The 24,045-nt window shown below is 42.0% G+C and overlaps 1 protein-coding gene across 2 annotated transcripts in view; it reads left to right on the top strand.

Annotated features, from left to right (window-relative positions):
• Positions 1 to 23,751, top strand: part of LOC306971243 (contactin-1a-like) — a 64,059-nt gene extending 40,308 nt beyond the window's left edge. The window contains exons 3-23 of one of the 2 annotated variants that reach the window (XM_079567458.1): positions 309 to 438; positions 1,226 to 1,404; positions 1,791 to 1,886; positions 3,539 to 3,745; positions 3,862 to 3,961; positions 4,653 to 4,834; positions 4,960 to 5,084; positions 5,467 to 5,584; positions 5,782 to 5,929; positions 7,998 to 8,125; positions 8,881 to 9,053; positions 10,123 to 10,246; positions 11,776 to 11,934; positions 12,023 to 12,172; positions 16,273 to 16,343; positions 16,859 to 17,099; positions 19,263 to 19,366; positions 19,491 to 19,680; positions 19,748 to 19,857; positions 19,931 to 20,087; positions 21,932 to 23,751. In XM_079567458.1, the coding sequence (XP_079423584.1) occupies positions 309 to 438; positions 1,226 to 1,404; positions 1,791 to 1,886; positions 3,539 to 3,745; positions 3,862 to 3,961; positions 4,653 to 4,834; positions 4,960 to 5,084; positions 5,467 to 5,584; positions 5,782 to 5,929; positions 7,998 to 8,125; positions 8,881 to 9,053; positions 10,123 to 10,246; positions 11,776 to 11,934; positions 12,023 to 12,172; positions 16,273 to 16,343; positions 16,859 to 17,099; positions 19,263 to 19,366; positions 19,491 to 19,680; positions 19,748 to 19,857; positions 19,931 to 20,087; positions 21,932 to 22,008 (2,969 nt within the window). In that variant the 3' untranslated portion in view covers positions 22,009 to 23,751. Of the gene's footprint in view, positions 1 to 306; positions 439 to 1,225; positions 1,405 to 1,790; positions 1,887 to 3,538; positions 3,746 to 3,861; positions 3,962 to 4,652; positions 4,835 to 4,959; positions 5,085 to 5,466; positions 5,585 to 5,781; positions 5,930 to 7,997; positions 8,126 to 8,880; positions 9,054 to 10,122; positions 10,247 to 11,775; positions 11,935 to 12,022; positions 12,173 to 16,272; positions 16,344 to 16,858; positions 17,100 to 19,262; positions 19,367 to 19,490; positions 19,681 to 19,747; positions 19,858 to 19,930; positions 20,088 to 21,931 lie in introns of both variants that reach the window. The other variant, XM_079567457.1, reaches the window with a different exon arrangement.
• The last annotated feature ends 294 nt before the right edge of the window (positions 23,752 to 24,045 follow it).

The raw sequence follows: 24,045 nt of genomic DNA, 5'->3' as shown, positions 1-24,045 counted from the left end.
TCTCTTAATTTAGCCATTTATCCCCTGACTGACACTATCACACTATCATATCATTTGCCATTTTTGACAAAGGTCCACTTTTTGGTTGAAACCGACCGCTTTAGAAGACTCGATGACGATGTCTTTCTTTGCGCCAATGATTGTTTTCGCTCGCTCTCCATTTATGTAACATGTGAACTCAGCTGTCTGTAGTTTTGACAAAGCTGCCCCAGAACTGCCAGACAAACACCAAACATCCAACCCCCATTGTGCTATTGTAATTCTGCCTCTGCCTCTGTACCTGATCTAATTTGTTTGTGTGTTGTCAGTCGACGAGGCGGTGGGCAATGGACCAGTGTTTGAGGAGCAGCCGGTGAACACCATCTACCCGGAGGAGTCACCCGAGGCCAAAATCACCATGACCTGCCGCGCCCGAGCCAACCCGCCTGCTACATACAAGTAACATCTGCTTTCAGTGACCCTTACTGCCCCCATCGACACCCACACACTTGTTTCCCTGTACCTTCATTCCCTGTTGTCCTGCAATGGCCCTTTATCACTCACCTCTCTTAAACCTGACGTCTCCAGCTCGTCACCTTGTAGATGCTGAATAAAGGCAGCCAAATATGAGATTTATACAGGCTTAATCCAAATCCAATATTTGATTACCCACAGCAGTAATCGCATTTTCGGTGCCTAGCTGGTCATTAGGAGCACGTTTTGTATTGTTGGCAACAGTATAATCCAAAATGTTATGCAGTATGCCTTTAAAAATGGAAACAACTCATTACATAAAGGAATTTTAATAGAATTTAATGCTAAAACAGCTTTTTAATATATTAAAATACATAACAGGTAAAAGAGATGAAGATGATCAAACTGCCACCATGGCCTACTGCCTTGTTTTGCCATCTGAATTAAAGGTTTTGGACAGCCAGTTGCAATTTACATGTAAATATATGCAAATGATGTCACCCTGCATCTTCCCCTGTGTTGGTGAGTGAAATATCACATGTCAAAGTGGACAGAAATTAGTTTTGACCATGGCTAACCTTATGTTAATTGTTTGAAAGGTTTTATCAACTGCGGCGTGCGAGTTCTTTTTGATTAATGACATGCATTCACTGATTTAAAAAAACAAACCATTCATTATCATTCACAAGAGCTGTGCTATCAGATGAAGGAGATACATTTATGTGAGGCTTAAAGCTGATTTTGGGCAGTAAGTGATGTATGATCTTTGCAGGTGGATATTTGACGGTGAGGAGATTGACATGAACGCACAAAACAGCCACTACAGCTTAGCCGGTGGAAATCTGGTCATCAGCTCCCCCAATAAAGGCACACATGTGGGACGCTACTCCTGTCTGGCGTCCAACAAGCACGGCTCGGTCATCAGCCGCTCTGCCTCCGTCCAGTTTGGATGTAAGTGGCCCATACGTAAGCTGATTTATGGCCCTGCGAGGGGAGAAAATGCCCAGAGATGTAGTCGCATGTAAAGTGGTCTGAAATTGGAAAGGACGGGCGCGACGAATCCTAAGTGTTGTGTGCAAAGGGCAGTCCGCGGATGATGTAATTCCATAATACAGCACTTTCACTGCGTTTTTGAAAGTAGCCGTTAAAATGTATCTGATCTTTATACCATTAGTGCATGAAAGTTTAATGAGATGCAGAGTTTGAAGAAAAGTCCAAGCAGCTTAAAAAGTATTACATATGACTTCCGTGCTGGGAACGCTCTGGGAATCTTTATAGACGGTTCAGGAGTTTGGAGTAGCTCTTGAAAGGAATTTGTCTTGATTTGTGTCTTGCAGACCTTGATTTCTTCTCATCAGAGGAGAGGGAGTCGGTGTACGTCAAAGAGGGCCAGGGCGCCGTGCTGCTCTGTGCCCCTCCTCCACATTATCCAGGTAATCAACACGGTGTCCGCCCGTGTCTCACTCTCTGCCTAAGTGCGTCGTGATTGTGGTCGACCCCCTCATCCAGCAGAAGAGGCTGATGGTTTACATAGAGTATCCATTGCTATTTTTGACATACAGTGCGAGGAAAAAGTGAGTACACCGTTTGGAATTTCTCACATTTCTGCCTAAATTACTCACTAAATCACTAAATGTGGTCTGATCTTCATCAAAAATCACAAGAATGAGTAAACAGTGTCTGCTTAAACTAACACCACCCAAACATTTACATTTTATCATATTTTTATTGGCCATGACGTGTGAACATTCACAGGACAGGGAGGAGTAAGTGAGTACACCGTCTGAATCTTGCTGAACTACAGCAGTTTTGGAAAGAGGAATGGTCCAAGATTCATCCTGATCATTGCGAGCGTCTAATGTGCATCTACAGGAAAGCAGTTATTGATGCAAAAGAAGGGTCAGCCAGCTATTTAATACAGGGGTGTACTTACTTATTCCATGCTGTTCTGACTCAGGTTTTCCTGCAAAAATATCTATTTTTCTTTTGATGATTGCACGTTGTGAAGGTCCCTGAGGCAACAAAGCACTCCCACATCATGATTCTCCCTGCATCATACTTCACATTGAGGACCATTCCTCTTTACAAAGCTGTTGCCGTTCAGCGAGATTCATGTACTCACTTATTCCTCCCTGTCCTGTGAATGTTTACGTGTTATGGCCAGTAAAATATGATAAAATGTAAATGTTTGGGTGGTATTAGTTTAAGCAGACACTGTTTAGAAATTCCAAATGGAATTACTTACTTATTCCTCCCACAGTATCTTATTCTTGGCTGTGCCCTCACACAGTACACTCTTAGCTGCACCAAATTAGAAAGACACTATTTTTCTGCATCGGAGCAAAAAGTGCGAGAGAGGTCATGGATGTCATTGCTGTCAGCTTTTCTTTTGTCTAATCTAAAGCAATAGTTCTCATTCTCGCATAGAGCTACAACCTCTTTTGCACAGCTCCAGCCTGTAGTGGGGCTCTTCTCTGAACTCAATTAGAGTAATAATGAAATGAACCAAAGCCTTATCCCCTGTTGTCTTGGGATTGAGTTGCCCTTCATGACGTTCTCAGAGGTGCAAAGTAATGACATGACTATCTCATTACTATCATTTAGGCGAGGATTTATATGAGCTTCTTTATTAAGACGACAATGGCAAGCTGGTATAGAAGCTCCCAGATTGAGAGTGTTTTTTTTTTTCTTTCGAGACATGCAATCCACAGTTGGCCCCGTTGCATGAATTGATTCTATCTTTAAATATTAGCAGAACTGTTTCATAATAATAGCTTTTTTTGAACACACCAGCAACAAGCAAAAGTAACATGCTATTGTGAAGTCTAATCCAGCCGAAAAAGAGAATTACCCAATCAAACATACTAATGCCTCGCAGCCAGCCTGAAAGGTCAATAGATACTTGACAACAGCCCCCTCATAGCTCAAAGTGATCATGCTATTTTTGGGCCTGCATTGTTCAGACTGCGCCACCCTCGCAGCATGTCACCCTCTGCTCTCTCCATCACTGTTGCTATGTGTCGGAGCTCCTCTTTGATGGACGGCTTTTGTTTGTTTGTTTCCCGTTCCCTTTCACTCTCTTCAGCCGAGCTGTCATTCCGATGGATCCTCAATGAATTCCCCACCTTCATCCCGCTGGACAAGAGGCGTTTTGTCTCCCAGATAACAGGCAACCTTTACATCTCCAAAGTGGACGCCTCCGACAGCGGCAACTATTCCTGTATTGCGTCAAGCCCGTCCATTTCAAAGAGCGTCTTCTCCAACTATATTCCCCTGGTGCCTTTGGCTGAACGTTAGTAGCCCACCTCCGCTTTTATTTCCTGACCTTTACAAATAATACAGTCATTTACATCGTGACAAAGGTAGTTTTATATTTTGGCGTAAACAGCTGCTTTGGCTTTGTTGCAGGTCCCATCAGAAAATATCCCGCCGATCTCAAAGTCAAATTTCCAGACACAACAGCGATGGTGGGACAAAATATCACCTTGGAATGTTTTGCGTTGGGGAAGTAAGTTTGAGCATCGTCATAACTTTCGGGACGTGATTCGGGGGTTTTCGACTGGAGAGTGTACAGCCTATAAGCCAGTGCAATGCCTCATTTGAAAGCTAAGGCCTACAAAACTGAGCCAAGATTTTTCCCTTGCATTGGTGCCATGGTTTCGTCATTTTTGTGTGGCATTCTGTTTTTGCGTTTTTGACTCCTTTGTGTTGCTTTTTCATTTCTTTTTTTTTGTCACAATTTTTCTTTCTTTTTTGTCTTGTTTTTGTCATGTTTTTCGAACTTGTTCACGTTTCTAGAAGCTTAGATTTGGGTAATGCCAAACTGGAGAAAATGTGCTGGGGTTAAGGTGGGGGTTAAGAGATTAATATAGATGTTGTACAGTTATCAAAGAATTGTGTTGTGAAGTGTGTATTGATCCTGGGTATGTGCGAAATGTCTCTCCAACATTTGCCTAGAACGTAATAGATTGCAAAAAAACAAAACACAATCACCACTTTCAAATGATCAAGGTTGAATTAAAACATTTGGTAATCAAATTATTTTTGGGCTCATCAAAAACAAACCTGCTCACCATCATTTCAGAGCAATCCCGTAATTATATTCCAAATTATGCATGCTCGCTAAAGTATTTGAACAAAATTTTCACTTTGGTGAGATTCACTCTCTTCACTCTTCTCTCTCCTTCCCCCTTTTACAGCCCTGTCCCTGAAATCCGCTGGAAAAAGCTGGATGGCCCCATGCCGGCCAATCACGAGGTCCGCATGGCAGGGGCTCACTTGCATCTGAATAATATACAAATAGAGGATGCTGGCGCCTATCAGTGTGAAGCCATCAACTCTAAAGGAAAGGACTACCATTCTGCAAGGCTGTCTGTGGAAGGTAACACGGGCCCTTTGTTTTAAAATATTCTGGTCCACTTTATTCCTGCCTTGATCTTGTCCTACGTCAAATTATTCACAGTGTATTTACAAATCTGCCGCATTCTCCTCTTGTGTTTGCCACAGCTGTCCCAGAGTGGGTGGAGCACATCAACAACACCGAAAAAGGACTTGGCAGCGAACACGCCATGTCCTGCGTAGCCAGCGGCAAACCGAAACCGCACATCAGATGGCTCAAAAATGGGAAACCGGTGAATTAAAAAAAAAAAAGTTGTAAATCTGTATTGTCATGGTATTGCTTTTGCGGTGAAATATTAGGCAGCCATCAGCAGCTTTATATAGTGTTGTGCTGCGGTGCTGTCAGGATGCTGGCACGGGGAGTACTGTGTCAGGAAATACTACCTGTTGTTATGGAGTGGGAGCCAGCTTGCATTGTGTAGCTTCTCGTAGAAACAAGGAAATGCCCAGGGGAGGCAGCCGTAATGATGGTAAACTGCTACTCTCTTTGACTTATGCTAAATACTTCATTATACATGAAGCAAATCCGACTCAGACTCTCTAATTGTCACCTCCATCTCGGTGGATGTCAGCTCTTATAATTGCTGAAGTTGTGATGTGTATCTCTACCTACAGCTGGGAAGGAGCGACATGACGTTTAGCAGGTTGACATTTGGAGATGCGGGGATGTACCAGTGCATCGCTGAGAACCGGCACGGGGTCATCTACGGCAATGCTGAGCTGCGTGTGTTCGGTGAGTCAAACCTTAAAGGTCGCATTTGCAGCTCAGTCACTAGGAGATATGGAACATGGCATCTGACTGTTATTCTCCATTATATTGAGATGTAATTTGAATCTTATGCTGGCTTCAAAACGGCACTAATTTATTCCTGTGCGTAATGAACATGTTCCTGCTCTCGCGGGTGATTCATGACACGTTTGATTTCTCAGCCTGCGCTCCCACGTTTGAGCACAGCCCGGTGAAGAGGGAGCTGGCAGCGCGAAACGGCCGAGTGGTGATCGAGTGCAGACCCCGCGCTGCCCCGAAGCCCACCATCTCCTGGAGCAAAGACACCGAGCTCCTGCACAACTCCACCAGGTCAGCAGCCTCAGTATAACCTCACAGTCTTGGCTATCGAGCTACATTTACACATTCACTTGCATTTAACTTCAGGGCTGTCAATCGAATTATTTTTTTAATCGCGGTTAAACTGCAGGTGAATAGGGGGAAAAAAATTATATTTACAGATATCAATTTGAAACTTGCTGTAGATCACTGACATAAATGTGAGAAAAAAAAATATTGCAAGATTTCTGTCATTTTATCTTTTCATACAAGAACAAGGTGTTTTATGCCTAAAAATGCCCAAAATTTCCCATCTTTTCAGAGGGGATTTTGGATATCTTGTTTAATTTTAAAATAAGCTGTTTTTTAGTGGAAAAATTTGTAAAAAAAATAATTTTCGCCGTATTTTTTGACATTCAAAACTCAATAAATGGGGCTAGGGATTAGATATTAAAAAATCCCTCTGAAAAAATCTTCCAAATTTTGTTCAGTCCAAGGCTGGAAAATGTCTTTAGGTCCGACTGACGTGGACATAGTGTCGCCACAATGACAGAAAAATGTGTTTTGAGAAAAAGGCCCTTGAAATTGCATTGTCCCATATAAGTCTATGGGGGAACATTGAATCAGCGCAACATTTAAACATGTTATTGTGAGGATTAGGTATATTTTCTGTTTCCGGGTGAAAGCTTGTATGTTCAGAGACCAATTTGGCCCAAAACCTGAAAACTGAAAAAATTGAGTTTTGCCAGTAGTGTCTCCCCTTAATCACACTTGTGAAATTCAATTAATCGCTATTTATCGTGGTTGATCTCTCAGTCTCTTCAGCCCTTTCTTGGTCGCTCGCCCAAGGCTCAATAAGTCACATTTTAGAGACATTTTCTTTGGTGCTGAACATTTTGGGCATAATCTGCAAACTTTTAGCTTCATATAGTAGAGTATAAGACCTATTTGTAGCATAAGTAGCTCTTTGTTGCTTTTATGCAATAAAAATACCTCCTTGTGTGAAAAGTTTGGAGACTCTTGGCTTACAATGTAGTTAATATAAGATACAGAAGTGTGTTTGGTTGGCGGTTGCGATTAACTGCGATGATTGATTCGCAATTAATCGTGATTGATTTAGACTGATCTGATATAAATGTTATTTTGGCGCTGTATCCAAACTACTAGGTCATCAGGTAATAATCCGTGTGGTCAGATGTGGCAGGATTTATGTTTGACGACAGAAACAGTAAAACAACAATCGTTTGAGACAGTATCATATTTGTTGCTAATCAAAGTGGCTAGGGAAAAGGTTAATTTACTGCCCATTTGCTGTGAACATAAAAAGTCACATACAGTTTGGTCTTCTCAGTGATTTCAGATCTGGTGGGATCAGATTTTGTTTTCACTCTCTTAATCTGCCACGCATGTCAGCAGCATCTTGATGTCGGTGTCTTTCCTGATGTGTTCATAAGCTCTACTTTGTTTGCCCGGGCGGTTGATTATACGTCCAAAATTAATCTGATCAAAATAAACTGTGTGTTTGCGCGGCGCCCCCCGCCTTGTGCTCCACACTGACACAACAAGCCTAATCTCTAAAGTCCTCAGACCCCCGACATGCTCCCGCCCTCGCCACTCCCCAGTCTGCACAGTCAGACACAGTGACACTGAGTGAGAGGGAATTACCACGCAGCATATGTCTACATGATTATTGGCTTTTAAAGTGCTATCTGTGCCTTCAGCTCTTGTTGAATATTTACGTTTACACAGTTTGGAATGGCACCCAAACCATCACTACCAATACTTTCATTTTTCACCACTGATATTACTGCAAGGTCCTACCTCTCCTGCTATCACCACAGCTGAAGAAGTCTGCTACTACTTACAGTACTACTTCTACTCCCACCTACACCTCTCCTACCTACTAAAATACTCATACAGTAAATCACTGATTTAACAGTTTCATGTTCTTATCCAGCGCTGGGAAGCCGGCGCTTTTCTTTCATCATCTCCACATCCTCTAAAATAAAAAGGCTGCACTTTTGACCCTCATACGCAGTGCTTAATATTTGATATTTTATGGATCGTCTGCTCAGTGTGTGAAGAGATCATTTCTTTGCAGGGTGTTCATATGGGAAGACGGAAGCCTTGAAATACTCAACGTGACTCGGGCCGATGAGGGCAGATACACCTGCTTTGCTGAAAATGACCGGGGCAAAGCCAACAGCACTGGAGCCTTATTGGTAACAGGCAAGTGTAACAGGAAATATGTACACCAAAGACTTAAAATAATACAACATCTCACTTTGCAAATACTCCTGGTACAGTCTGTCAATACATTCATCCACTCCACAGTCCACAAGTGTTTTGCTGTTTCTGTATTTTCTTCTGTCAGTATAGCAGGAGAAGCAGTAAGTGAAATGTGAAGAGAAAGAAGCTTGTAGCACTTCACTGTTTTGCGCCCATTGAAAGACGTCTACAAAAGTCTCAATTTATTTTATTTTGAATGTACAAGTCTATTATATTAAGGGAAAGCAATGCCCCTAAGTTATCTCTTGGTAAAAATATGAATTGAATGGTTCAGTCAATCATTGTTGTGTTGCAAACGAACAGTTAAAAACATAAAGCTGGAGATACCATCTGACATCACTATGGATGGATTTTTCTATTGATTGATTGATTTGAACCCAAAACAAGTTATTCAGTTAAACCTTTGTGCCCTAATCTAGTTAAACATTAACATTTTAAAAAGTATACAGGGGTTGTTTAATAGTATAATTTGGTTTGTCAACACTTGGTTGTTGAAATAGGGTCCCAATATTTACTTAAGACAGGAACACAGTCATAGGGGCAGCTCATTCATTGGCAGGATCAAGCACAGGTCTTTACTGCCCTCTGTTGGACATGTGTGGGTACTGTAAATTGTTTACTTTGTTGACCAGTAAAAAAGACCTGCCAAATTCTGGCATTGATCTCATTTGGTTATGTGTTTATTTTGTATCTAGATGCCACAAAGATTACACTGGCTCCAGCGAATGGAGACGTGAAAGAAGGAGACGACACTGCGTTACAGTGTGCTGCGTCACATGACCCCTCCCTGGACATCACCTTCATCTGGGCTCTGGAAGGGCAGGTGATCGACCTCCACAAGGACAGCCTGCACTATGAGCGCACCCTGGTGAGACTAAAGAACAATCCCTGCATCATTTTACTGTTTATTCGAAACATTTTAAGTCGGACTGGTGCTACATATTTGAGAAGGGTTGATGAAAGGGATACCAGTGTACAAAAATACATTTAAAAACTTCTAAGCATACAGTTAAGGAACTGTACTTTATATCATAAAAGTATTTGTAGACCTATCGTTACATACAAACTGTGAGTTCAAACCAAAGAGCATAATTGTTAAGCATGGCCCATTTCTCATAACAACAATTACTATCAGTTATTGACACCATGTGTACTTTACAATACTTATACACTAAACTTTTACACAGTATTGTAATGTTATAAAGTGCAATTTAGCTATTTCTTTAAGCGATCTCTCTTCCCACTCACTTGTTCTGTCTGCTTTAATAGCAGCCTGCTCTCACATCCATTTCCGCTGACATGACCTGCTCTGCCTCCTCACTGCTCTGGCCGTCGTAGACTCCGGTTTCGCGGTTCACATTCGTCAATTGACTCATTGGCCAAACATCACATTATGACTGTGATTAATGGCAAACTATTTTCGATCGCAAGACAATCATTTTCCGCCATAAAACGGGGCCAATTTCCTCCCAATTCACTTTCTGTGGGGCAAGCAAAACAGAATTCTCCAACAGAGAACAGCATGACCTTATTCAACGGTGTTTACTGTTTGACCTGGTACTTAAACGCTACGCTTATTCACTGTCCTCTAAATGTTGTTTTTCACTACCTGGTAAAAACATTCTTCTATTGTTGTGCAAATTACAATGAACAGTACAATACTGTGTAAAAGTTTAGTGTATTAGTATTGTAAAACTGAGTAAATGTTGTTTTGAGAAATGGGCCATGTTTAACAATTATGCTCTTTGGTTTGAATTCACAGCAATATGCTAATTCACGAATATTTATTTTTCAGTAACAACTGTATGTATATGTACATGTACAGTATATATACACACACACAGGACAGCAATAGCAGCTGTGCAAAATATTACAGTGCTCTGACGTGATATGAAATATCACCCTAGTCTTTATGTCTTGGATATTACTTTCTGCAGAATGGCAGCTCCAATGGTGAGCTCCTCATCAGAAACGTTCAGCTGAAGCATGCTGGGAACTACAGCTGCACAGCAGAGACACCTGTGGACAGCGTGACCGCCTCTGCTCACCTGCTCGTCAGAGGTGAGACACAGCATAGTAGTACTTCTACATGGCACTTTATCTTCATTAAATGAAGCATTGACATACAAGGGTCTGTCAGTAATCTATAATAATGCTATTAAATGATATTGTGACTGTGTGCTCAGACTGTGCCTGTGTGAATGCGTGCAACCTAATCTGTTGTTGAGTGGGGCATCCAGCAGTTGGACGTTCATAAGGCACAGCAGTACCATGCAACATTGCACTCAAGTAGTTCTTAAGGCAGGAGCACAACCTACTGTGCCACAGTGAAGTGTGTAATACAGTGGACAATCCACCATTCACCATAAGACCTAATGTTTCTACTTGTCCATTACAGTCGACAGAGTCCTTGTTTTATAGGCACCTCTACTCACAGACTTCCGCAGCGTGCTGTGTGTCATTTACTGTATTTCAGCACTTTATGATTCACCAGCTTTTACCCCTACTTCCTGATGAGTGAGAGCTCGCCTTACACTACACCCCTAGAGAATCCAGCCCACTGTTACTCGTACACAAAGGCCCTCTTCAGACAGGTGTTCAAGAGTGTTCCCTGGATGTCTCTGCAGTGACCCCTGCTGTGGCCTGGGTGTGCTTCCACCGCCGGTTCTCCGCTCGAAGCACTTGTTGACAGATTACGTTGCAGCTTATAGGCCTGAGTGCAACTCAAAAACAGTTTCTCCTAATGGGACAGCCACATGCCAGTAGCACTGGAAAGAGAGAAGATAGACAAACATTTAACCTTAATGGGACCAGTTTAAGAAGAGACGGTACAAGCTAAAATTTTCAAACTTTACAATGTAACATTAGATCTTAAGCTGTGCTCTTTGTGCCAGTCCCAAGCTCAAGTAAATTAAATTTGATGTCGATGGAATGTGGCATTTGATTTAAGCCAGGTAATGTAATTCTAGGCGTGGCAAACCAAAAGAAATGGTGGTGAAATTAGACTATGCAAAATGAAGTGTCTGTGGCTTTGTAATGTCATTGAGGAAGAAAAATCTATCTTTAGCGCTTTAGCACTTTGTGAGTTCATTCCCCTCTCATGTCGAGGACAAGCTCGAGGAACCACTTGCTTCGCCGTGTGTAATCGTCAGTTGTCTGGGCTTTTGGAAAAAGTCAATCCCTCTCTGATTTCTGAGACTGCGAGTTGGGCTGAAGTCTGGTTTTTCTATCAGGCTATTTTTATGTTGCAACACAAGAATTGAAAGGCTCCAAGTAAAACACTGGATGATTTTTGTTACACTGCAATTTAGTTGTTCAAATACTAAAGTGTAAAGTAGTTTGCAAATCGGCACTGACAGCATCACCATTCAGAAACTAGTTTTTTTTTTTGTCTTGTTTGCTTTATATAGAAATGTAATGACACCATTCATCAAAGTGATCAAAGGAACTTACAATTTCTACGCATCATCATCACATCTTTGAAACGTAGGACTTTGATGCTTTTCAACTGTGTCACAAGCCGCTTCTCGAACCACTGCTGATCTCTCAAACAACAGTGTAACTTGCATGTTGTGTCTGCCCTCACACAGGTGCCCCCGGTGCCCCAGGAGGAGTTCGCGTGCTGAACAAAACTGAAAAGAGCATAACGGTGCAATGGAGCAAAGGAGCTGACAACCACAGTCCTATATCCAAATACACCGTACAATTCAGGGACGTCTATTCGAAAGTGTGGAAAAATGCCTCTACGTGTAAGAATATATATATATATTTTTCCAATTCAGTGTTTCTTTGTTGAAATCCTGTATTGGCAAGTAAAATGGGAAACTGTGTGTCTAGCCCCTGCGATTGTGGAGGGGAACTCGGAGTCGGCAACAGTGGTGGATTTGTTTCCTTGGACAGATTACGAGTTCAGAGTGATCGCTACGAACACTCTGGGAACAGGAGAGCCAAGCAGCCCGTCACCCAAAGACAAAACCCTGGACTCATGTAAGAGACCTGTCACGATCGTTTTCATTTGAAACTAAGTGTAGCTCCAATTCTACACATGTACTAACAGTTTCTGGGTAGTAGATAATAGAACAAAGCCCTCATGTAAAAGTTCCAAAAAGTGTTTCTGGTCATACTTTAAATGTTTTATTCTTTGTTGCTATGTAACTCGCCTGGATGACTGAGAACCTACCAAGGTCATGACCTGACATTTTTCATTATTCTGGGGTGGGACCAAGATTGTCCCAAATCTGAAAGACTTTAAGGAAATGTTTAATTTGAGTGTTCTCATTAGTTTTACATTAAAGTGATAGTCTGTAAGTTTGCAAAGTGAGGAGTGATAGGGTGAAATGTGAAACTCCTCCCCTCTTGGACCAGAAAGCCCGTCTTAGTTTGCAAAATGAGGAGAGCAGGAACAGAATTTTGAAAGTTAATGATGAAGCTCCTCCCCCTCCCCTCCTGATTGGATCTGACAGGCAGGTTCACAGGAAAAGCTCGTCTCATTGGTCAACGCGGGAGGATACGACACTCTGATTAGCTGAAGAAATCTGGAAAGGAGGGACTTTACAAAAAAATATTTAGGTATATTTAGGCCCGAGCGGCCTGCCGTCGCAAGGGCCTATTGTAATCGCAATCACAGCGCAGTGCGCGCAGCGCACTGAACCTAAGTGCGCAGAGCGCACAAAAACAGCGCGAAGCGCTGTCCCCATGTCAACCGTAAACTCACCATGTAAAACAGTGACAGCCCACACCAAAGGTGTGGGCCCTTTATACTTATTATTGCTTTAAAATGAATGGGGGTATATAGTGTGAATGGGGGTATATAGTGGATGACGAGCGCGAAGCGCTCGTCATCCACCCAGGACCCCCACGGATGCGTGCGGATCGTTGAAAGCTTTCCAAAAATGTATAATATGATATCGTCGCGAAAGCGACGATATTGTTTTTGTAAAAAATATTATTATTCTTTCTCGCTTCTTTCTTCTTCTTCTTTCTTCTGCTCTTTGAGCAGGAATTTGACCCCCTGAACATTGTCGAAAACTCACCAAACTTTGCCCAAAATTCAGATCCGGCAAAAAATTAATTAAAATGTGTGTTTTATATTGGGGAAAAAAAAAATGGCGCGACAGCGCCACCTACAAAAATCGAAATACATTACGCCAATGGGGGAGGGGCCGAAGTAAACTTTGTCGTAGAGCGACGAGATTCGGTACAGATGAGATTCGGTACAGATATTCGTCATGTGACGACAAAAAAAAAATATTATTGTGGCCACGCCCCCTGACAAACCGGAAGTCCGCCATTTTGAAAGGAAGACCGGAGAATGCTGAGTCAGCGTTTTCGCTGACTTCGCATTTTAACGAACTCCTCCTAGGGCGTTTCACCAAATGAGCTCAAAATCGCTCCAGCTCATCTCGAGATGTGGGGCATCAAAAGTTATCCAAATTTTTTGGCTAAGTTTTACGGTTTGTTTGCGGCGAAGCCGCAATCTTTCCGAAGTATTTTGCGATTCATCAAAAACTAAAAATCGCTCCCATTCGCACAAACAAACTCCGATTAAAAATCGGAAATATACATTTTATTGACCTTTCACCCCTGGACACAACAAATGTGTAAAAGTAACATTGGGCGCGATAGCGCCACCTCCAGGTGCAGAAGAAAAAATGCATTATGGGAAAAAAATTAGTTTGTCGGAAATGGATGAAATTCGGTACAAAAATAGTTGATGGCGTCCCGATCCAAAAAGCCAATGAGACCCTTATCGTATTTTGTACGGTGTTGCCATGGTGAATCAAAATACATTGCGTCCATGGAGGCGGGACCAACGTCAACTTTGTCGTAGAGCGACGAGATTCGGTACAGATATTCGTCATGTGCCGACAAACAAAAAATATTATTGTGGCCACGCCCCCTGACAAACCGGAAGTCCGCCATTTTGACAAGAATTCTGGGAAATGCTGAGTCAGCGTTTTCGCTGACATCGCATTATAACGAACTCCTCCTAGGGCGTTTCACCAAATGAGCTCAAAATCGCTCCAGCTCATCTCGAGATGTGGGGCATCAAAAGTTATCAAAATTTTTTGGCTAAGTTTTACGGTTTGTATGCGGCGAATCCGCAATCTTTACGAAGTATTTTGCTATTCATCATACATTAAAAATCGCTCCCATTCGCACAAAGAAACTCCCATTAAAAATCGGAAATATACATTTTATTGACCTTTCACCCCTTGACACAGCACGTGTGAAAAAGTGACACTGGGCGCGACAGCGCCCCCTCCAGGAGCAAAATAAAAATTGCATTATGGGAAAAATATTAGTTTGTCGGAAATGGATGAAATTCGGCACAAAAATAGTTAATGGCATCCCGATCCAAAAAGCCAATGAGACGCATATCGTACTTTGTACGGTGTTGCCATGGTGAAGCCCGGGGCCCCCCATGTTATTGTAATGGGGCTGAGACATAAATGTCACATTATGCAACATTACAGCGCGTTAGTGCCCTCTGTCAGGAGCTTGTGGACAGTGGTCATGGAAGTACGGCCCGTTAGGGTCGTCTGATGCTAATTGTGAAATTAAAAAGTTTAAGCGCGCCCTCTGCAGGCTGGAGCCATTGTTCACATGGAGAGGCTAAAAATGTAGCTTAGATGTTTACTGACAAAAATTAATGGCACATCAGGGCACTAAAATGCAGTGTGGCAACGCTGGCGCCCTTGGTAGGGTTGTGGCACGGTTACATAGAGGCGCTAAAGGAGGCACGGCCCGCGAGGGCCGTTCGATGCCGCTTGCGGCTTTAATTGTACTTACTTTACTTCAAAATGCAAAACCAGGTGGTCGATTTTTAACATTTTATAACATTTGTAAAACATTTAGACTTCCATACTTTCACTTTAATAAGTTTGTACGAATTTGGTAGAATTTCCAAATATGTATCATTATTTGGTCAAATACTGCATCAGGGCCGGCCCTAGACATAGATGACCCAGGCGGCCAGCTGCCAAGGGCGCCATTTGCTGGAGGGGGCGGCGAATTGCACCTTCATTTTTGAACCCCATACTCCCGCCATCTACAACATCGCTGATTTTCGGACAAACCTTTGGAACAGAAAGTGAAAGATACTTGCGATCTTTTGTGTTAGACACAATTTCAAGCTTACAAACGACCCCCCTTTGGTCCTTCTAGGAGCCGGGTAACATCGCATTGAAAATGTGTAGATTTACTTCAGAAGTGGAGGTTCCTTCCCCTAATAGAACTGTTCTGATTTTTTTTTTTTAATGAATAATCATAACAAAACAGAACACTGATAATCATAATAAAAGTGTCCAACAACTATAGTATGCTATTTGGATCAATACATAAATAAAATAATATAAAATAAATAAAAATTTGGGCCTTGTACTGCATTATAAGTAAAATTGAGATGAACTTTTTACCTACCCAGATATACTGCTTCAGCTCCACTGGGTGGGATGGCACCTGAAGTGGCCAATTGGATTCCAGGGGCGGGGTGGTCTGGACACCACTTACACTCATGGAGCCTACATAGACATACTGCCTGTTAAATGTGTTGAAGTAATGGTCACATACTGTCCGTTACAGGTTGATATGGGATGTTTCATTTCGCCATCCATCGCTAAAGGTCATTTTAGGTTTGGGTTTTACTGTATGTGCAGTAATGTAAGGCATTTTGACTTTTGTATTTCCCCTGAAAAGCACAAAACCAGAAACTATGATTTTGCTGACCGCTGTCGTCATGACCCAGCCAGAACACTGCCAAACTAACCACATAATCTTCCTCAAAACACACACTTATGTGAAAGCTAATACTAAAATTCGCATATCAAAATCACAGACTAACAATAACATTACCCTGGATAATAATTAGCAAGTGAGACTTGAGTTAAAGCAAACAAGAATCCTTTTTCCATTTCCATCACTGACAGGGAGCCCCCAAGACCCAAAGGTGTTGCATTTGGCTAACTACGGGGCAGGGATATTGTTTTTTGGGGAGGAGAAGAGCCAGCAGTAGTAGGTCAGCGTCTGTGTGGGTTTGGCATCGAGATTGCATTTGATCATACTCTCCCCTCACTGTCTCCCTGCAGTTCCTGTGGTGGCACCCTCGAACGTCACGGGAGGTGGCGGTACCAACGGAGAGCTCATCATCACATGGAAGGCAAGTGCAGATTGGCTGTATGAAATAAGGCTCAGAATCTGTAATAGTAGATAATATCATATAAAAAGGGCACTGTTTGTGTTGCTGTGCTGGTGACTTGTATAAAAACCTTAAGTTCGGAGTAGCTTGTAGAGGTGAATCAGGCCTTTGATGATTTTACATTTTGAGGAAGCTATCTGTGCACAAAAATCAATGACTCCTTGGGATCATTATCCACCCCTTCCCGCTGTGTGCTGTGATGAATGCCCTCTCAAAGGCACATTACCTTCACTCGGATGAGCTGTGAGTCATTTTCTGAGCAGGATGGAGGAAGAGGCAAGTCACGGCTAATACAGGCATCACAAAGGTAACAAGAAGCAATGAGGCGAGAAATCAAGTGTGCGTAGAATAAGAACATCACTTTCTGGAAAACAAACCACCAGAGGAAAACTCATTTAACCAAAGCGCAGGTGTATTACGTTTGATTAAATACTCGTGTACGTGGAATTGATTTGAATCCGCCTTCTCGTCCCCAGCCCGTAGAGCCCCTGTACTACTACGGACCCAACTTTGGCTACATCTTGGCGTTCAAACAGAAGAACACGCTCGAGCAGGTTTGGAAATACGTGACGGTGGCCGACCCCCAGGCCAGACGCTACGTTTACAAGGACTCCAGCATCCCTCCGAAGACCGAGTTTCAGGTCAAAGTCAAAGCGTTCAACAGCAAAGGAGAGGGGCCCTACAGCACCACCGCTTCCATCTACTCAGCGGAGGACAGTGAGTAATCGGAGACTATTCTGAGTCACAGTGTCATCATTCAAGTAGAGATGCTTCCATGACCATGAACGATTGGTTGATGTACATGTGAAACTTGTGAAATGACTGTTGGAACTAAATTAGAGTTCCCACAAGTTTAGATGCCCCAAATACAACAGACACAGTGCTGCTGCTTAACCTAGCATAGAAACATTGTTAATTAGTTGTAACAAAAAGATGCTTTTGCTTATTCCTCCACAACTCTTGATAAACCATTTTCACCTTATTAACGAGATATGTCAGGATTTTTGACATAGGGTCTCATTTCCTAGTAATCCAGAGCGTTGTGGATTTCTCTCTCTATATATATATATATATATATTAATTCATGCAATCATTATATTTGAAGAGTTTAGTGGTGCTAGGCTAGTGCTAGGCTAGTGCTAGGCTAGTGCTAGGCTAGTGCTAGGCTAGTGCTAGGCTAGTGCTAGGCTAGTGCTAGGCTAGTGCTAGGCTAGTGCTAGGCTAGTGCATGGCTATGGTAACTAGAATCCTGCATTAAAAACCTCTTCAAAATCATCGGGTAGTCCTCCAAATGTTGCCATATCTGATTTGTAGAAAGCTCCTTTGTGAATTCCACGTGTAGTAATGCCGGCCGCAGGTAAACAAACTACAATAGATCCGGTAACCTAGCAGATCACTCCGCCGCTACGTAGCTTCAACCAGGAAGCTGATGCTGCTCAAATATAAGTTCTTTTTAACGCAAAACGGTTATTTTTCTAAAATTATTCAGTCAACACATTTATATCGGTCGTCTGGTGTTTTAAGGGATTTGCCTCAGGTGCACTGTGCTTGGGTCAGACTGTTTTTTAATGCAGGCTACTAGTTACCATAGAGATGCACTAGCCTAGCACTAGCCTCCAGAAATCAACAACACTCTGGATAACTAGGAAATGAGACCCTATGTCAAAAATCCTGAAATATCCCTTTAACGTTTAAGTGCTCATATTAGGTACCTTGGACTAATTCTTCCTCCAAATGCATTGTGTTAATACCTTAAATAGCTTATAATCACCACTCATCACAGCTCTTTTGTTGACATCCACTAAGGGGAAGTGTGCTGGGTGGATCTTTAGATAGAGCCAAAGATCAACCTGTTTTCTCACAATGAGTAATTCTACCATATGCCAACACTATATCATTGTCAGCCACTTATCACGACAGGGCTCTCCGTGCACTGAGGCCTGTTTTATAGACGCTCTCGTGTATAGGGTGGAATTTTAATGCCTCCTCTTGAAAGTGAAGCCATCCTCTCCTCGTCCCGCTTCTTCCGTCTCGGGGATTATCATGATCTGTGTCGCATGAACCGGGAAGCTGATAATTCGCCCAAGGATGTTGAGTATTTAGCCTGGTTATTAACTCACACTGACAGACCGTCGAGATAACCACAGGCAAACCCCAGGCGCGGTTGTTTGCCCTGATACTCTGTCTCCGTGGTAACGCCCTGATGAGATCCTCCGAGTGTCAATGGCTTTATCGTCTTTGACTCCCGCGGGCTAGGGTCTGCTTTTGTGTTGAAATCGTGTCTTAGTTTCCTGGTATACAGTTCGGAAGCAGAGAAGAGTCGCGCTTCCTTTCAGATATTTGGCTACACTAGAAATTCAATGAGAAACAAATTTAAGAGAAAAAAAGTTGTGCAATCAGCTTTTGTGAGTCACATGACAAAACCGCCACCCGCCGCCAAATTTGATAATGTTTCTAATGCAGATTTTGTACTAGTATTTTGCTAATTAATTATAGGCTTACATGTTTAACTTAATGCAATATAAAAAGCATTCTAGCAGATGAAAAAATCCGAGTGTATTTTGGAAACTTTCAGTGTGTGTAGAAGTGCTGCTAGCCCAAAGGCAATTGGGTTTAATTATGTAAGTTTTAGAGATAATTATTAGTTTTTGCATTCATTAATTCCATGAAAAATCCGCCAATATGCCACTGACAGTCGTGAGATCACATCACTTTTAAGATTGTGTTACTTATCTTTTGTGTTCATTTTTATGACTTGAATGGGTGTAGACAAATAGTCTTCAATATTCAGTTCCACCAAAGAGAGAGTAAATACATGTAAAAGTGTCTGTAAATGTAAATCTCTTTTCTCTTTTACTTGTTTTTTTTTTTTTCCTGCAGCGCCGTCTAAAGCTCCCCAGATAGTCAGTGGCAAAGCATTATCCGCCTCAACAGCCATTTTCTGGTGGTTACCCCTTAACCAGAGCACTATAGACGGATACCAGGTGTGTATTTCATTTGAATTCTTGACTTTTTTTCCGCCTCACCAAAGGCACTCAACTCCAAAAGATGCTTTATTTTATGTAATGCCATCTCAAAACATCTAAACTGAACTATGTCCTGTCGCAGGTGAGGTTCTGGCGACCGCAGCGTGATCCAGATGAGCGAGACCATAACGTGGTGGTGTCCTATAAAGAGAACCACACCCGGCTGGACGGGCTGAAACCAGATTCACATTACTACATAGAAATCAGAGCATACAACTCGGCAGGATACGGCCCACCCAGCGACCCACTGCAGATCCACACCAAACGATCACGTGAGGAAATACACATCATTATTTTGTTTTTTTTTAATGTTCTGTCTTACACTGTTCTTATCACCAGCTCCCAAACAAGTCCCTCGAGTCGCAAGGAAGTACAACAGGCAGACTGTAAGTATTTCCTGGGATTGTGTCAAGCCTCAGGAGAATGAAGCTCCAGTAGATGAATACAGAGTAAGTACATGTTGAAACCTCAGCAAAATGATCAAACATTCCCAATAACTAACGGTGTTTTTTGTATTTGTAGGTGCTATATCGGAAGCAGGGCCACTCCTCAGGAAAACTGTACACCACTAAAACGCTCTTCATAGACCTGCCGCTCAGCTCCGACGGGAAGTATGTGGTGGAGGTCCGAGCGCACACCGAAGGAGGCGAGGGACCAGTGGGACAGATCGAAATCCAAAGTAAGTTTTTTCAAAAAGCAGAAGAAGTGAGACGTTTCTCTGATGCTGGGCTTTTCAATTGAACAAGATTAGGATTAGGATTGTGGCCAGAGGGAGACATTTTTGATGTTAGAGATAAATCATTCTCAGATTGAGATTATGTTCAAGTTAGTGGTCGGAGGGACTGATTGCTGAAATTGTCATCCTTGCTTCTGTCAGACGACCTCAGGGCGACTGTACCTTACCACAGTGGAGGGTATATCCGAAGCTTGTAAAGTGCAACACAAGAATAAGTAATTGCTGAGGTCAAGTGTGATATGGTATTTGTCATTTTATGTGATTAAATGAAGTCACTCCTTAAAGTAAGCTGTTTTTTTTCTCTAATACCAGCAAAAGATTTAAGATTTAGAAATGATGTTGCTAAATGTATCACTGATAATATGTAAAGTTAAATCACAAACGGGTACTTTGTGTATACGTGTGCATGCTGTGTTCCAAGGCTCTCGTATTTTGTACTTGCAGTAATGTTCTTTTGTACTATTGTTGTAATATACATTTTTATTGTAATGATTTCGGGGTGGGCGTTTATGAGCTTTTGCTTCGGCCCACTCCTTTTGAGCAGAACTTCAACTGCTCAAATAAACTAAACTAAGAAATGCTCTATATCATTTCTAACCCTAATGATATTTTCAAATGCATGTAATGCACAAAATTCACACACACATACTTCCAGTATATATGACATGAACTTGCAACCAAGCTTAACAAAGCAAAGAGAAGATGCAGATGAATGCACATCATGATGTCTCTTTAACACTTTGTTCTCCGTGGCCAGCTTTGGCATTGGGTTATCATTTGTCATTTGCCTGTGATTACCATCTGGCCTGGCCTGTCACTTGAGGTTTCATAGTCTCTCTCGGAGACGAGAGCCTTTACCATGCGTGACTTCAGCTTTGATAGCCTACTGACTGGATCCTCAGTCTGCTGATAGAGTGACAGTCAGACCGGCCAGCTGGGGGGAGCCTTAAGCCCCTGTAATTGATCTTGATGAGGAGAGGAAACCCTGTATATGTGGAGTAGATGTGGTTTGGTCTTATCAGCCAGTGCAGACCCACCTGACAGCTTAATTTCACAGGGTTTAGACCAGGAGGGACTCAAGGCAGGACACTGACAAATGGGTGGTATTTTGGATGACATCCAGAGTATCATGCCTCTACATCTTTCTAATGGATTTTTAGTATGATTTATGTAAGCACAGACTGTTACTGATAGAAACTGGATCGTGAGAGTGATATGGGACATTTTCTGTTGGATTTGAAACCCATTACCCAGATGCTGAAGACATGCCATGAGGCTCACTTACTTTAAAGAATTTACCTAAAACATAAAGTAAAAAGGACCCAGTGAATTATTTGAACATGTTTACTTATACTTGATGAATTGCTGATTGTTTATGTAAAAGCAATATTTCAGTTCATGTTTTTGTGACTCAAAGTACTTGAAAGTATGATCTGAAGTAGCCAAAGTTGATGCAGAATGTAGTTAATGGCTCTTTTAGGGATATCAATAGAGCTGGGGATTGTTTCGTCATACTGGTACTCTCTTGGCTTTTGCACCAAACACACTGGAATTTAGGCACAAATTATTCTTTAAAATGTTGTTTGACAGTGGTTCAACTACTTGATGGGTTGATTGATACATTTTTATTTTAGTCAATTCCAACATGCTTGTGTCGCTGTGTTTCTCAAAAGGTAAACGGAAAGGCACTATGTTTTCTCCGGACCAAATCACAGTGAATTCATCCAGGTGAAGCAGCCATACAGCCTTGTCCTTTGACCGTAATCTCCTCTGCTCTGTGTCTTCAGGTGGAGGCGCCGCGGCTCTCGGGTCCCTCCACTCTTCCCTCCTGCTCCTGGTGGCTCTGCTCTGCCTGAATCTCTGAATGTAGCACCATCTCTGGACTCACTTCCCCGTGAAGGACACTCTTTATAGATGATGCCTACGAAGGGACTTTGGGAACCGGCACACAATCTGCCCGTTCCACCTTGTAAACAGGACGTCACACATACCAACTCTCCAGCCCCCTGTGAGAGAGGAAGAGACACAAATATGGAACAAACACACCATTATTTAATACGTGGAGGAAGGAGTGTCAACTTTAAATATGCCTTATATCAATGGATGCACTTATCTTTCACATGGACTTGTTCTCGAGGGGATCCTGAAAGAAGGTTTTTTTTGTGTGTGTGTGTGTTTTTGAAGACATGCTTTCTCTGCGTTCCACTGTATGAGCGAATCAAGGAGTTGTGAAGGATAAGTGCACAACTTTGTAAATTTATATGTGTTTCTTTCTGTGGCATTTTCACTTCACTTCAATATTGAGGCACCTGGGTTACAGCCGTACGGTCAAAGCAAATAATGCAACCAACCAGTCTGAACCTTTCGGGAATTCAGTGCATGGTTTTGAGGTGCTCTTTTGGTTTTGCAATATTATAAGTTTACTAGTTGATGTATCAAATATGCTGGTCTATAAAATATGTGTAGCTTTGGGGAACATAAAGCACCACTGCAAATTTGTGAAGATTCTGGCCTGGTGCTTGTTATTTGGCAGTTGGCCCATATTTTTTTCTTTTTTTTTGCAAAACTGTGTAGTCAACAATGGTCTTATTTAAATGTTTTGCAGACTTTCCTGAATCTCCTTCAATAATAACCAGACTAAACTAAATCCATATGCATTTGCCTTGACTGTATGATGCTGACCTCAGTGGTACCGATTGGTGCTCCTCATGAATGTTGCCATTTTCTCCATGTTAATATGTTCATATCATATCATTTCTGCTTTTCTCTGTGAGAGTGTAGGAGATACCATCGCGATGCTCACGCCCCAAAAATTATTGTGCAATTTCCGCTTATTCGATGGCAACTTTATATTTTTTGTAATAATGAGACAACTTGCCTAGCTCCTTTAACAGCAGTCTTGTATATTTCATTTTACATGAGCTTCTGTGAGCAAAGCCACTTGTGTTTGCTGTAACTGCTCAAATTACAATTTTACATTCTTTTTTCTAATGATATCCAGATTTATTCAGTTTATAAGCTGTTTACCATAATAGATATTATATTTCTTTGTCACGACCAATTCATGGTTGGACATGTAATTTTCCTCAGTCGAGGAAAACAATGCTGCGATATGAATTCATTTTTTTGTACATTTGATTGATGCTGATCATGTGTCTCTCCATAGAAATGGCATCAGCAACAGCAACCACCGCAAAGTGCTTTCCCCCCAGTTTTCCTTCATGCAACGAGTCATTTTGAAATCAGTTGCCAAATGCATGAACGCCTTGACAAAGCAGTGGTTCTGAATTTGTAACATGCATGACACTGCATAAGACGGTCCATTACTCTCCAACAGTCATTGTTTTAGCAGCCGCCAGAGGACCAATATCCATTCGTGTGGAGTGACATCCCTTTACAGCAGAGACACTATAGACTTGAACCTTCTGTGCATTAGCATCAATGGGACATGGAGACTGTCATCGTCAATATGAAAAGAAAGCCAGACATTGGAGTTGAGAAATGTTCAGTCAGATTCTCACATTAGTCTGCGATTGGAGGCAAAGACTTTAAAGAACTTGTACACAATGATGGATAAGACTGGAAAAGGTACAATAAAGGTGTAGTTAACTATCAGAGGGCTTCTCTTTATTGTGTGTGCACGTCTGAATTTAACAGAAAAGCATTGTCTTTTTCAAAAGTTCAATAATTTATAGACATTTATTCTGAAAAACAATATTATATACCAGTCTATATCTGCTATTGTATTTCTTTATTTGGTCGGGACAGTTCATGTTAATAAACATACATGGGTCTTATGCAAACACTCAAACACACTCTCATTCACCCTGACCTATTGTACATGTTTTTAGTGGTAGGGGAAACCAGAGTACCCAGAGGAAACCTATGCAGACACGAGGAT

Source organism: Gobius niger (genome assembly GCF_951799975.1).
Source record: "Gobius niger genome assembly, chromosome: 12".
NCBI classification, from domain to species: domain Eukaryota; kingdom Metazoa; phylum Chordata; class Actinopteri; order Gobiiformes; family Gobiidae; genus Gobius; species Gobius niger.
The sequence above is the reverse complement of the archived record's forward strand: the minus strand, read 5'-3'. Positions and strand labels throughout refer to the sequence as shown.